This window comes from Schistocerca piceifrons, chromosome 7, assembly GCF_021461385.2.
Source record: "Schistocerca piceifrons isolate TAMUIC-IGC-003096 chromosome 7, iqSchPice1.1, whole genome shotgun sequence".
Taxonomy (NCBI): domain Eukaryota; kingdom Metazoa; phylum Arthropoda; class Insecta; order Orthoptera; family Acrididae; genus Schistocerca; species Schistocerca piceifrons.
In genome coordinates, this window is record NC_060144.1 from 198,193,341 (window position 1) to 198,209,558 (window position 16,218).

Below are 16,218 nucleotides of genomic sequence, written 5' to 3' on the forward strand. Positions count from 1 at the left end.
CTCCGGCACTGTGCAGGAACCGCCAGCGGACCCAGCCGACTGCACCGCGCAGAGATAACTTCCCTGGTCCGCAGCAACTGACCGACTCACTCAGAATGCCAACAACATTTAAAATAGTCGTCAGTGAACATGACGCCCACTACACACACAACCTGACCAACACTTGCATGAAGACCTGAATGATACCCAACAGTAACTAAGCATGCACAAAGACAAATCGGGAGTCGATGTGCGCTCCCCCCCCCCCCCCCCCCCCCCCCCCCCCCACACACACACACACACACACACACACACACACACACACACACACACAAACTGCTGACTTATGAATGATCAGCGAGCCAAAACGCTTCATCCGGTAAGACGACCGACAGATGATCCACCCAGACCGCGGCCCGGCTCAAGTGATGCGTGGCGGCAACGGTCAGGCGAGCCATGTCGACGCAGACCTCACTGCTGCTCCAACCTGCATTGCAACTCCCCAACTGGCAGGTCTGGACTGCACTCCAGACGCGTTCCAACTGACTGGCAGACCCGAACTCGCAACTCGAACTCCCTTATGACAGACCACAACCGGGAAGTAATAGCAGTCGAGCAAAGATACTACAAGAGGGGATATATCGATATGCACTGCTAATGCCGCTCACAATCAGGCAAAGTAGCAACTCAGTGACAGTAGTAATTTAAATTAACGTAGTGAAGTACATTAAAAATAGTGTGTGAAATACATGATGGCAGGAACACAAGCCACGCATGGCTCACATACCCTAGCTGGATGACTTTATTCTTCTGTTTACAAAAACACTCTCTTATGAAAATTTTTTTTACTTTAAAATATAAGAAAATTGACATAAATATCTCTTACTAAAATTACTGAAAATATGAGGTTAAAATATGTTCTTCCATTTTGATACATAGTCATGGGCACCATCAATAAAACCTAATTGTACTTTATTGTGCAATGTGACAATTATTGAACTACATGAAAAAAAACATAAATTAGTTACAAACTATGGGATGCACATGCTTTATTCAACATGTAAACATCACTCCAGATATTCAGATTTAGTTTATGACATATTCAATATGCCTGCCATCATTGGCAATGATGTGGCTCAGATGAATGGCAAAATTCTGCATGACTTGCTGAAGTGTCGGAACATCAATGCTGTCGATGACCTGCCGAATGGCTGTTTCCAGCTCACCAATGGTTTTGGGGCTATTGCTGTGCACCTTGTCTTTAATACAGCCCCACAAAAAGGAGTTGCATGTGTTCATATCGGAGAATATGGCAGTCAATTGAGGCCCACACCAGTGTCCTGTGGGTACCTCAGAGTCAGAACGCAGTCCCCAAGGTACTCCTCCAGGACATCAAACACTCTCCTGCTTCAATGGGGTCAAGCTCTGTCTTGCATGAACCACATCTTGTCGAAATCAGGGTCACTTTGGATAATTGGGATGAAATCACCTTCCAAAACCTTCATCTACCGTTCGGTAGTCGCTGCGCCATCACGGAATATCACACCGATTATTCCGTGACTGGACATTGCACACTACACAGTCACCTGTTGAGGGTGAAGAGATTTTGATCATGAAATGAAGATTCTCAATCCCCAATATGCACCAATTTTGCTTATTGATGAACCTATAAAAATGAAAGTGGGCTTCATCACTAAACCAAATGCTCATGCGCATACTAATTTCCTTCATGCCCCACAGCCAACCGTGCCATTTGAACATGAAGAGTCCAGGGGAAAAAAACCTTATAAGTCACAATTCTTATTTTTTTCAAGAGATGAAATTTAAAGTTTCAAGACTCATAAAATTTTAGTTTTTCAAGTTATATTCTTCATTTTTGTTTTAGACCTTAATATATCTTTCAGAGAAAGAGTACTGTTGAAATTATACACACTGAATAGGATTTACAATAATATGATGCATTTTTATTACAAAGGCAGGTCGTACAAAGGAAAAATATGACAAGTCCATAACTACTGCAGGTAACTACAAGATTTCAAATTCATGTTACAACAAATTATCTCATATAATCATTTAATAATCTTCTGAAAAAGGTCCTGTGCTAATTCAATGGTGGATTAATGCAAAAGATGATCAAAATACACTTGCACTTAATTATGGCAAAATCTTTTCAAGTCTTTTAAATCTCTGTATTTCTCAGCAGATATTTTAAGATCACCTGCAAAAAATCAGAATCCCTTAATTTAAATAGCTACATGCCCAATACTAAAAAAATACTCATTTCAATAAATAAAATAAAAAAACTTTCAAATCATATTGCTGTAAAAGAATTACTATACCTTCATATTTAGCAGAGGGAAGGCTGAACTCGCTCCTTTTAGACTGGAATCTTGCCCTTTCTTTCCACGAAGAAGTAATGAAGCTTGCTCATATGCTCCATTGTAGCTTCCTCTATACCAACCAGTGCTGCATGGTGTCGTGTGACTTCCAATTCTCTTATTGGCCTGGACTGGAAAGGGTGTTTCTTCGTGTATATTGTATTATCCAGATGCTCTGTCCAGCATTTGATTATCTCTGGTTGTTCCTCAACATCAATGATGACAAAAGGTGAAGTGTGTGTGTGTGTGTGTGTGTGTGTGTGTGTGTGTGTGTGTGTGTGTGTGTGTGTGTGAATTCTGAAAAACCTGACACCAGTCCTTTGGAATTTGACATTCCTGAGTTTGGTCTATCATACCAATATTTTTCTAAAAACACAGATGACGTGACTTACCGAACGAAAATGCTGGCAGGTCGATAGACTGTGTGTCTACACACTAAATTCAAGCTTTCGCAACAATCTGTTGCCTCATCAGGAAAGAGGGAAGGAGAGGGAAAGACGAAAGGATGTGGGTTTTAAGGGAGAGGGTAAGGAGTCATTCTAATCCCAGGAGCGGAAAGACTTACCTGAGGGGGAAAAAAGGACAGGTATATACTCGCGCGCGCGCACACACACACACACACACACACACACACACGTATCCATCCGCATTTACACAGACACAAGCAGACATTTGTACACGCAAAGAGTTTGGGCAGAGATGTCAGTCGAGGTGGAAGTACAGAGGCAAAGATGTAGTTGAAAGACAGGTGAGGTATGAGTGGCGGCAAATTGAAATTAGCGGAGATTGAGGCCTGGCGGATAACGAGAAGAGAGGATATACTGAAGGGCAAGTTCCCATCTCCGGAGTTCTGACAGGTTGGTGTTAGTGGGAAGTATCCAGATAACCCGGGACAGTGTAACACTGTGCCAAGATGTGCTGGCCGTGCACCAAGGCATGTTTAGCCACAGGGTGATCCTCATTACCAACAAACACTGTCTGCCTGTGTCCATTCATGCGAATGGACAGTTTGCTGCTGGTCATACCCACGTAGAAAGCTTCACAGTGTAGGCAGGTCAGTTGGTAAATCACATGGGTGCTTTCACACGTGGCTCTACCTTTGATCATGTACGCCTTCCGGGTTACAGGACTGGAGTAGGTGGTGGTGGGAGGGTGCATGGGACAGATTTTACACCAGGGGTGGTTACAAGGGTAGGAGCCAGAGGGTAGGGAAGGTGGTTTGGGGATTTCATAGGGATGAACTAAGAGATTACGAAGGTTAGGTGGACGGCGGAAAGACACTCTTGGTGGAGTGAGGAGGATTTCATGAAGGATGGATCTCATTTGAGGGCAGGATTTGAGGAAGTCGTATCCCTGCTGCAGAGCCACATTCAGAGTCTGAGCCAGTCCCGGAAAGTATCCTGTCACAAGTGGGGCACTTTTGGGGTTCTTCTGTGGGAGGTTCTGGGATTGAGGAGATGAGGAAGTGGCTCTGGTTATTTGCTTCTGTACCAGGTCGGGAGGGTAGTTGCGGGATGCGAAAGCTGTTGTCAGGTTGTTGGTGTAATGGTTCAGGGATTCCGGACTGGAGCAGATTCGTTGGCCACGAAGACCTAGGCTGTAGGGAAGGGACCGTTTGATGTGGAATGGGTGGCAGCTGTCATAATGGAGGTACTGTTGCTTGTTGGTGGGTTTGATGTGGACGGACGTGTGAAGCTGGCCATTGGACAGGTGGAGGTCAACGTCAAGGAAAGTGGCATGGGATTTGGAGTAGGACCAGGTGAATCCGATGGAACCAAAGGAGTTGAGGTTGGAGAGGAAATTCTGGAGTTCTTCTTCACTGTGAGTTCAGATCATGAAGATGTCATCAATAAATCTGTACCAAACTTCGGGTTGGCAGGCCTGGGTAACCAAGAAAGCTTCCTCTAAGCGACCCATGAATAGGTTGGCGTACGAGGGGGCCATCCTGGTGCCCATGGCTGTTCCCTTTAATTGTTGGTATGTCTGGTCTTCGAAAGTGAAGAAGTTGTGGGTCAGAATGAAGCTGGCTAAGGTAATGAGGAAAGAGGTTTTTGGTAGGGTGGCAGGTGATCGGTGTGAAAGGAAGTGCTCCATCGCAGCGAGGCCCTGGACGTGCGGAATATTTGTGTATAAGGAAGTGGCATCAATGGTTACAAGGATGGTTTCCAGGGGTAATAGATTGGGTAAGGATTCCAGGCATTCGAGAAAGTGGTTGGTGTCTTTGATGAAGGATGGGAGACTGCATGTAATGGGTTGAAGGTGTTTATCTACGTAGGCAGAGATACGTTCTGTGGGGGCTTGGTAACCGGCTACAATGGGGCGGCCGGGATGATTGGGTTTGTGAATTTTAGGAAGGAGGTAGAAGGTAGGGGTGTCGGTGGGGTCAAGAGGTTGATGGAGTCAGCTGAAAGGTTTTGTAGGGGGCCTAAGGTTCTGAGGATTCCTTAAGCTCCGCCTGGACATCAGGAATGGGATTACCTTGGCAAACTTGGTACGTAGTGTTGTCTGAAAGCTGACGCAGTCCCTCAGCCACATACTCCCGACGATCAAGTACCACGGTTGTGGAACCCTTGTCCGCTGGAAGAATGACGATGGATCGGTCAGCCTTCAGATCACGGATAGCCTGGGCTTCAGCAGTGGTGATGTTGGGAGTAGGATTAAGGTTTTTTTAAGAAGGATTGAGAGGCAAGGCTGGAAGTCAGAAATTCCTGGAAAGTTTGGAGAGGGTGATTTTGAGGAAGAGGAGGTGGGTCCCGCTGTGACGGAGGACGGAACTGTTCCAGGCAGGGTTCAATTTGCATAGTGTCTTGGGGAGTTGGACCATTAGGAGTAGGATTAGGATCATTTTTCTTTGTGGCAAAGTGATATTTCCAGCAGAGAGTATGGGTGTAGGACAGTAAATCTTTGACAAGGGCTGTTTGGTTGAATCTGGGAGTGGGGCTGAAGGTGAGGCCTTTTGGAATTTTGAGGTTTTGGGGGGAGTGGAGCTGGAAGTGGGAGATTGAGTAGATGGGAGAGACTGGGTCTGTGTGCAATGAGAGGAGGTTGATGTTTGCTGGAAAGGTTGTAAAGGGTGAGTGAGTTGCCTTTCCGGAGGTGGGAAACCAGGAGATTGGATAGTTTTTTGAGGGGGAGGGTGGCATGCTGTTCTGATTTGCGACTGGCCTGTAGGATGATGCTCTGAACAGCCGATGTGGATGTGGGAGAGGAAAGATTGAGGACTTTTATTAAGGATAGGAGTTGACGGGTGTGTTCATTGGCTGAGTTGATGTGTAGGTGAAGGATTAGGTGGGTGAGGGCAATGGATTGTTCAGTTTGGAACTGGTATAGGGACTGATGGAAAGAAGGGAAAGAAGGATTACAGCCAGAGATGTGAACTTTAAGTGTGAGGCCTTTGGGGGTAATGCCAAATGTCAGACAAGCCTGAGAAAATAAAATATGGGAGTGTAATCTGGCTAGGGCGAAGGCATGTTTGCGGAGGGAATGTAAATAAAACTTAATGGGGTCGTTGTGGGGATGTTGTGAGTGTGACATGGTATTAGAAGGTGGAAAGTGTAACATGAGGCTGAAATGAAAATGAAAATAAAAATATATGGCGAGAGATCAGGTGAACTAGAAAGCAACTGGAGATCTGGTGTGAAAAAAGGCGAAAAGGTGTTGGTTATAGCTGGGCTATGTTGATCCTGTGGTGAACTTGGGTTGGTAGTAAACGATGTGCACAAAGGTTATGTGGTTGTGTTGCTGCCAAAACACGTTCAAGGGTGGAGCAATTCGGGAAAATTTCGAAAAAACTGCGTGTAAATGTATTAAAAGGAGTGGTTGCAGATTGTGAAAATGAGGCTAACAATTGTCTGATGAAGAAATGATGAAGTTAAAACCTGTGGGAAGCGGCTAAAAAAGATCAGTGATGTGGGAAAAACGGAAATGGAAAAAAAAGTGAAAGTTGTTGGAACTAGCCGAAATTGCTGTTTAATAGCTGAAAGGAACTGTTTGTGAACTGGAAACGGTGGATTTTGTAGCAGCAGTATTGTTGAAAGTGGAAAAAAAATTATTATTTGTGTTATGGTTTGGAAGTGGGTTATGTATTATTGAGTACATATAGGCAGGATAAAATTGTATGGTAGATTCGGTAAAGAGGAAAAGGTGAATACAAAGTGAAACTACTTGCAAAAACAGAAAGAGAAAATAAGATGACAGAAAAGATTTCGAAATGCAACAGTGAAAATAACAAACGTAATTGTTGGGTTCAAATTAATTATATGAATATAATAGAGGGAAACATTCCAACGTGGGAAAAATATATCTAAAAACACAGATGATGTGACTTACAGAACGAAAGTGCTGGCAGGTCGATAGACACACAAACAAACACAAACATACACACGAAATTCAAGCTTTCACAACAAACTGTTGCCTCATCAGGAAAGAGGGAAGGAGAAGGAAAGACGAAATGGTGTGGGTTTTAAGGGAGAGGGTAAGGAGTCATTCCAATCCCGGGAGCGGAAAGACTTACCTTAGGGGGAAAAAAGGACAGGTATACACTCGCACACACACACATATCCATCCGCACATACACAGACACAAGCAGACATTTGTAAAGGCAAAGAGTTTGGGCAGAGATGTCAGTCAAGGTGGAAGTACAGAGGCAAAGATGTTGTTGAAAGACAGGTAAGGTATGAGCGGCGGCAAATTGAAATTAGCGGAGATTGAGGCCTGGCGGATAACGAGAAGAGAGGATATACTGAAGGGCAAGTTCCCATCTCCGGAGTTCTGATGGGTTGGTGTTAGTGGGAAGTATCCAGATAACCCGGACAGTGTAACACTGTGGCAAGATGTGCTGACCGCGCACCAAGGCATGTTTAGCCACAGGGTGATCCTCATTACCAACAAACACTGTCTGCCTGTGTCCATTCATGCGAATGGACAGTTTGTTGCTGGTCATTCGCACATCGAAAGCTTCACAGTGTAGGCAGGTCAGTTGGTAAATCACGTGGGTGCTTTCACACGTGGCTCTGCCTTCGATCGTGTACACCTTCCGGGTTACAGGACTGGAGTAGGTGGTGGTGGGAGGGTGCATGGGACAGGTTTTACACAGGGGGCGGTTACAAGGGTAGGAGCCAGAGGGTAGGGAAGGTGGTTTGGGGATTTCATAGGGATGAACTAAGAGGTTACTCCTCCTACAAGCCAATCGCAAGTTAGAACAACATGCCACCCTCCACATCAAAAAACTATCCAATCTCCTGGTTTCTCACCTCCGGAAAGGCAACTCACTCACCCTTCACAACCTTTCCAGCAAACCTCAACCTCCTCTCATTGCATACAGACCCAGTCTCTCCCATCTACTCAATCTCCCACTTCCAGCTCCACTCCCCCCAAAACCTCAAAATTCCAATCAACACAATCTGGAACCACAACACCCTAATTCAGTAGTTAACCTTTCCTCCAAACCTCTCTCCCAATCCGAAACCTCTGTCCTATCCAAAGGCCTCACCTTCAGCCCCACTCCCACATTCAACCAAACAGACCTTGTCAAAGATTTACTGTCCTACAACCGTACTCTCTGCTGGGAATATCACTTTGCCACAAAGAAAAATGATCCTAATCCTACTCCTAATGGTCCAACTCCCCAAGACACTATCCAAATTGAACCCTGCCTGGAACAGTTCCGTCCTCCGTCACAGCGGGACCCACCTTCTCTTCCTCAAAATCACCCTCTCCATACTTTCCAGGAATTTCTAACTTCCAGCCTTGCCTCTCAATCCATCTTAAAAAAACCTTAATCCTACTCCCAACATCACCACTGCTGAAGCCCAGGCTATCCGTGATCTGAAGGCCGATCCATTGTCATTCTTCCAGCAGACAAGGGTTCCACAACCGTGGTACTTGATCGTCGGGAGTATGTGGCTGAGGGACTGCGTCAGCTTTCAGACAACACTACATACAAAGTTTGCCAAGGTAATCCCATTCCTGATGTCCAGGCGGAGCTTCAAGGAATCCTCAGAACCTTAGGCCCCCTACAAAACCTTTCAGCTGACTCCATCAACCTCCTGACCCCACCGACACCCCTACCTTCTACCTTCTTCCTAAAATTCACAAACCCAATCATCCCGGCCATCCCATTGTAGCTGGCTACCAAGCCCCCACAGAACGTATCTCTGCCTACGTAGATAAACACCTTCAACCCATTACATGCAGTCTCCCATCCTTCATCAAAGACACCCACCACTTTCTCGAATGCCTGGAATCCCTACCCAGTCTGTTACTCCCAGAAACCATCCTTGTAACCATTGATGCCACTTCCTTATACACAAATATTCCGCACGTCCAGGGCCTCGCTGCGATGGAGCACTTCCTTTCACACCGATCACCTGCCACCCTACCAAAAACCTCTTTCCTCATTGCCTTAGCCAGCTTCATCTTGACCCACAACTTATTCACTTTCGAAGGCCAGACATACCAACAATTACAGGGAACAGCCATGGGCACCAGGATGGCCCCCTCGTACGCCAACCTATTCATGGGTCACTTAGAGGAAGCCTTCTCGGTTACCCAGGCCTGCCAACCCGAAGTTTGGTACAGATTTATTGATGACATCTTCATGATCTGGACTCACAGTGAAGAAGAACTCCAGAATTTCCTCTCCAACCTCAACTCCTTTGGTTCCATCAGATTCACCTGGTCCTACTCCAAATCCCATGCCACTTTCCTTGACGTTGACCTCCACCTGTCCAATGGCCAGCTTCACATGTCCGTCCATATCAAACTCACCAACAAGCAACAGTACCTCCATTATGACAGCTGCCACCCATTCCACATCAAACGGTCCCTTCCCTACAGCCTAGGTCTTCGTGGCCAACGAATCTGCTCCAGTCCGGAATCCCTGAACCATTACACCAACAACCTGACAACAGCTTTCGCATCCCGCAACTACCCTCCTGACCTGGTACAGAAGCAAATAACCAAAGCCACTTCCTCATCTCCTCAAACCCAGAACCTCCCACAGAAGAACCCCAAAAGTGCCCCACTTGTGACAGGATACTTTCCGGGACTGGATCAGACTCTGAATGTGGCTCTCCAGCAGGGATACGACTTCCTCAAATCCTGCCCTGAAATGAGATCCATCCTTCATGAAATCCTCCCCACTCCACCAAAAGTGTCTTTCCGCCGTCCACCTAACTTTCGTAACCTGTTGGTTCATCCCTATGAAATCCCCAAACCACCTTCCCTAGCCTCTGGCTCCTACCCTTGTAACTGCCCCCGGTGTAAAACCTGTCCCATGCACCCTCCCACCACCACCTACTCCAGTCCTGTAACCCGGAAGGTGTACACGATCGAAGGCAGAGCCACGTGTGAAAGCACCCACGTGATTTACCAACTGACCTGCCTACACTGTGAAGCTTTCTATGTGGGAATGACCAGCAACAAACTGTCCATTCGCATGAATGGACACAGGCAGACAGTGTTTGTTGGTAATGAGGATCACCCAGTGGCTAAACATGCCTTGGTGCGCGGCCAGCACATCTTGCCACAGTGTTACACTGTCCGGGTTATCTGGATACTTCCCACTAACACCAACCTGTCAGAACTCCGGAGATGGGAACTTGCCCTTCAGTATATCCTCTCTTCTCGTTATCCACCAGGCCTCAATCTCCGCTGATTTCAATTTGCCGCCGCTCATACCTCACCTGTCTTTCAACAACATCTTTGCCTCTGTACTTCCGCCTCGACTGACATCTCTGCCCAAACTTTTTGCCTTTACAAATGTCTGCTTGTGTCTGTGTACGGATGGATATGTGTGTGTGCGCGAGTGTACACCTGTCCTTTTTTCCCCCTAAGGTAAGTATTTCTGCTCCCGGGATTGGAATGACTCCTTACCCTCTCCCTTAAAACCCACATCCTTTCGTCTTTCCCTCTCCTTCCCTCTTTCCTGATAAGGCAACAGTTTGTTGCGAAAGCTTGAATTTCGTGTGTATGTTTGTGTGTCTATCGACCTGCCAGCACTTTCGTTCGGTAAGTCACATCATCTGTGTTTTTAGATATATTTTTCCCACATGGAATGTTTCCCTCTATTATACCAATATTTTTATCACATTCGAGGTACGAATGGTCTGTTATGGAGAATGTAATCTTTACATAGTCAAATTGTTTTTCTGTATGGACCAGATGGTGCAGGAATCTGCAGGAGTCACAGAACATCTCCAGATGTCTGTCTTCTGGATTTAGAAAATTGTGCACAAAATGATGAAGGAACGATGAAACTTCATCTGCTCGTTTTCGGCCTGTGCTCTCTGGATACATGTAAAAATAGCTGTCCCCAGTTGCCAAAACATGAACATTGAATATAAATACAGAAAGATGTCATTCATAATAAACTTCATTTGTCTTTATATTTGGACAAGGAAAGTTTTTGCTATAGTCCATCGTAACTGCAACCTTTGATGGATTTTTTTCCGACATTCCATCTTTGCCTTTTTTTCCTGCCATAAAACACTTTTTGTTTTCTGAGATGCAATTCATGGGCTATTTCATGGGATTTAAGTTCGGCATGAAGCCTTACTTTATTTTCAACAAATGATGTTAAAGTCAGTTCCTTCTCCAAATTTTTCTACTTGGCTAGATAGTCATCGCAGAAGCCACAAGTATCAGATCGTGGATATCCAAAACTTACATTGAAATCTGAATTGAATATAGTGCAGTATGTTTCATACGACACGTTCTGATCCTGAAACTTCTCCCTGAACACATGGAACATTTTTTTAATATTCAAAGACTCTGGTAGGTAAATTTTTTCTGACTTCGTCAAACTGTAGTGGCTGTTGTGGCCTTCGAATGATTTAATGTGCCCTCTAATTATTGCATGTGTTTCATCTTTCAAAGCCTGTGGGCAAGATCTGTGTTTCCCTCGGCCATCTTGTAGAGGTTGGTCTCCAGATTTAAGTTTCTTCAGTAAATGATCTACCTTGCCCTTCTTTATTCCATGTAATGACATAAATGCTTGCTTGCACACATGTACTTCTTGGACACTTCCATTAATGGTAATACATACACTGAATTTACAAGATGCATCACAAAACTTTGCTTCCTGCTCTTCTCTTCTAGGACGCCTGCGCTGTACAGGGATCACTTTGATTAAACAACTTAAATAGAGGTTTATTTCATCATCATTTTGAAAGTGGTTCATGTTATTAATAATATTCTTTTTATTTTCATCACTGACAATGTCAAAACAATTGTTTATGCACTTACATGGTTCTCCTGTTTCATGTGACTGCAATCTTAAACATTTGGAGGCATCTCTAACGTGGCCATAGTTCTTCCTTTTCTTTGTCAGATTATTTGATGACATTCTATAGTTTTCTTCGCAAATACATGAGGCACTGTCTTCTTTATTCATTTTACACTGACAGAATACAATGCTAGATCCAACTTCATTCACAAACTCGACAAAGCTAACAACAATGGCCAACTTATACACAACAATGACTGTGGCAACAATGATAAAACAACAATAACATTAGTGAAAACAGACCTGCGTGGGCTGGGAATCATTAAGTCATAAAATTTTATCATCGCATTCCCTGGACTTGTCAGGATATTCCCCTGTTTTGTGTGGACTTATAATGTTTTTCGCCTGCACATGCTTACAACATACCTGAATATCTCTTGACTCATCAGGTTTTTGACCAGTTCTGTAAAACGAGCTAAAACTACACTGGCTGGTCTATTAAATTATGAATAAAACAGAAATTTTGGAACTTCGGACTTATCAGGTTTTTTTCCTTCAACTCTTCACATCCTAACACAAACTGATCAAAAGGTATGATGATTTTATTTTATATAGTTCAATAACTGTCACTCTGTGTTTTTATTGGATAAGTCTTTTATGAAACTAACCTTTCTTGGTGACTCTTTGTCTAGTATTTGTAAATAGTGTAAAGTGGGGGATCAAATTCTTAAAGTTATTCAATGATTCTTGCATTCAACTGAAAATATTATTTATACATTTTTTTAAACCTTACTTGTGCCAATCGTCAGACCACAACTGGCAGAAAAGCCACTAATGGAAGTTACAAAAGTTTTTTCTTTGAGTATTAGTTCATTTTCTATGTACCCATGTGTTGTGTATTTTACTGAATTGTTCCTGTATGTGATCTATTAGTAATTTTTTCTACTCTTAATCTATTTTGAGCATAATGCATGCAAAAATTCGTACCAGTCCTCCTCTAATTACACAAATTGTAACCAACTTTCAGAAGAACAACTATGTATAGGGCCCAGATGCGAAGACTACTATGGAAACAACCATAAAAGTCTATATGGACAAAAAGGCATCATTCATGAAAAGAAAAAAAACAGAACTCGTCTCATGATGGGTACTGAAATTATAATTTATTGTTACTAATATGAAATACTACACATGAGCTATTACTTTATGAATGTCACCAACAGCTTTAAACAAAAAGTAGTAGTAGCCTACTTATAAAAACTTAATTTCATTTTACGAGTATATCACTGTAGGAAACCACACAGAGTCCACAACTGAGATCCAAGCGCACAGTTGTAAGGTGCACCATGGAAATTCGAAGACACTAGGATCAGCAGAGGCCGCCGCTCACGGATGCACGCAGCCTCTTCCATGTGCACTCTACCAGATGGTCAACAGCCAGCCAACTTCGCCCTCAGGTACATGGTGACATTCTGACTAGGATTGCCAGACTAGTAGTGTACCCGTACCATGGCAAGTGTCTTCTTGCACAAGTTATTTCTAGACATAATAAAGTGTTGTGTCCATTATTGACTGTATGTGCTTGGTTTGGAACAATTACAACATTTTTTTTTATCAAAATTGTTCTGAAAACAAATGAGACTTTACCTTACATACATATTTGAATCTATTTTCATAAAGTAAATTATATGTTCCATAATTGGGGGTGTTCAAGGAGTTTTCCAGTCATTTGGTGCAATTTTTCTGCAAAGATAAATTTCTGTTTATGTATCGATATATTCTCATACTTCAATCTTGCACTTGACAATTAGTACATAAATAATTAACAGTAATTTCTCTGAAAACAAATCTTACATTCATTTTGCTATTTGAAAAGAAATCTTCGTTAATTTTGTTATTTTTACCACTCTGTTTCAAATGGAGATGATGAATATGTTTATATATTCACTTTTTTATTTATTTTTCTATCAATTTGTAATTGATATTGCAACATAACAGGAAGTTTCCAATTTTTATGTCTGCAAATTTAATATCCTTTGTTATCAGCTATTATTACTAAAAATCTTCATATGAGTACCTGTCTCCAAGAGACATTCTATGAACTAAATCTGATACAGAATCCTAAAAACCATCATCTTAGTATTATTTTCACATAAGGAATGGTCTGGAAAACTCAAGAAACAATTATGCGTCATATATTACGACTGTTTGGTGCCAATTGAGTTTAAATCAGTTCAAGTCAGACTTTTATATACTGTTTTTGACATTGCTTGAGTTACCACCTAGAGGAGCTCTTTGTAATAAGTGATGAGCTCTAAGTTATTTGTTATTATATTTACCTGCCATACTGCAAAAATATGTGAAATGTTACATGGAATGATGAATAAACTACATTGTGGGAGAGAACTATTATTTCAATGCCATGTCATTTCACACCCTGGACCTTATATATGTAATTATGCAACACGTCAATGCTTTTGGACAACAATGGAAAATCTACTATGGATAGATTGCTGCTCACCATATAGTGGAGATGTTGAGTCACAAACTCAAAATGCAATATGGTGTGTAGCAATCTATCCTTTTCATAATAAGTGGATTTTTTACTATTGCTTGATCTTACCTTCCTTACACTGGAATACACACTGCCTAATATACAGTAAATGTTTTTGTGCAATGTCCACATGAAACATAACCATAAAATTATTTAACAATTTTTGTTTTACTGGTTTCTTGGGCCATTTCACCTAAGAATCCAAGTATGCAAGCAATATTGAGACCAGCACCCACACATATTATTGTGTGTGTATTATCATGGACTATATGTGACATAATAGCTTTATTGTATTTTTTATATCTTTCATGACATAATCACATGAGTATTTCAGAATGCCTTAATCAGTTTCAACCAGACATGGGTCATCTTCACACTAAGTACACATGCTATAAGCATGTCCTTTTAGTCCAAACATGATCACTGGCTGGTTGAATCTTGTGACAGCACTCTGAAATTCTGATGTAACTGTGTCAAAAAATATAAAAAATTAAAAGAACATAATCAATCAGTCACTCAATCTCCATGAACAGTGTGTCATTTTTTTAAGGTAACAGTGCCATATCTATGTATCTTTGAACATTTACGTGGGGAACAGCACTGAATAACTAAAAGGTCATGCAACAATTTCAGCTCAGAACAAAATTCTCTTATTTCACTTGAAAATGTGAAAGAATTGCACATGTTGCCAGTTCACAAGTTACAATGTAATGTTCTGTTATCAGCAGCTATGTTCTGACATATTATTTTCAATAGTTAGATGTACCACCTGTGTAAGATGCTACTAGCTACATGGTATGTACATGATTTACCATTAAAGTTTCTGAATTCAATAGTTTTTTCATACCTGTTACTAAGGATTTGGGTGAGGTTTGTACACTGGTAATGAATCTGGACTCCTCAAAAATGGGTATGAATATAGATTTATTAAAAAGACAGATTTTTTCTGAGGCTTTTGTTGGGAATTCTACATCATCTTTTTATACATGCTGACTGACTACAGAAAAAAAATCTGTGGTAGTGGTAGTCAAAATGTGTTGATATCTTCTAGTGATGGTTTCAAATACTTGACTTCACGAAAATCTTAGTATGACAGACTACAAGAACAGACTCAAATGTACATCCAGAATTACGCGATCCTTAGCACTTGCCAGACTGACTGAAACTTCCTGCAGTGCAGTAATTTTACCTCTCTAATGATGCTGTAGTAGTAATTAAGGACTATCTATTTCCAATAAGATTTTTTCATTATTAATGCCTCTTCTGGACTCTGCATTGCCTCTATCTGCATTTTAAGTACAAGTTTAGAAAATAGTTCATCTATATTTTTATTTTATTTAAACTATTTAATTCCATAAGCTCATTTCTTGAATATCAAGAAATAATAGCATCATACATAAACACCTCCAAGAGACATTGCTTTGAAATAGTCTAATACTCTTAAAAATTACTGTGATGGGCATTTCCCCATTTTTGATCATTATTTTGTGATTTGAAACTAATATCTTCGAAAGTCACAGCAACAACACCACCATCACCACCATCACCACCACCACCACCATTAAATATTGTTGTTGTTGTGGTCTTCAGTCCTGAGACTGGTTTGATGCAGCTCTCCATGCTACTCTATCCTGTGCAAGCTTCTTCATCTCTCAGTACCTACTGCAGAATACATCCTTCTGAATCTGCTTAGTGTATTCATCTCTTGGTCTCCCTCTATGATTTTTACCCTCCATGCTGCCCTCTAATGCTAAATTTGTGATCCCTTGATGCCTCAGAACATGTCCTACTAACTGGTCCCTTCTTCTTGTCAAGTTGTGCCACAAACTCCTCTTCTCCCCAATTCTGATCAATACCTGCTCATTAGTTACGTGATCTACCCATCTAATCTTCAGCATTCTTCTGTAGCACCACATTTCAAAAGCTTCTATTCTCTTCTTGTCCACACTATTTATCGTCCATGTTTCACTTCCATACATGGCTACACTCCATACAAATACTTTCAGAAATGACTTCCTGACACTTAAATCTATACTTGATGTTAACAAATCTCTCTTCTTCAGAAACGCTTTCCTTGCCAT

The 16,218-nt window shown here is 42.1% G+C and overlaps 1 protein-coding gene across 3 annotated transcripts in view; it reads right to left on the minus strand.

Moving 5' to 3' along the window:
• Positions 1-12,724: 12,724 nt before the first annotated feature.
• LOC124804930 (mediator of RNA polymerase II transcription subunit 25) overlaps positions 12,725-16,218 on the minus strand; it is a 314,698-nt gene continuing 311,204 nt past the window's right edge. For 2 of the 3 annotated variants that reach the window (XM_047265306.1, XM_047265307.1), the window contains 2 exons: positions 13,231-13,326; positions 12,725-13,122 (listed from right to left, as the gene is read on the minus strand). In XM_047265306.1, coding sequence (XP_047121262.1) covers positions 13,309-13,326 — 18 coding nt within the window. In that variant the 3' untranslated portion in view covers positions 12,725-13,122; positions 13,231-13,308. The remainder of the gene's footprint in view (positions 13,123-13,230; positions 13,327-16,218) is intronic. The other variant, XM_047265308.1, reaches the window with a different exon arrangement.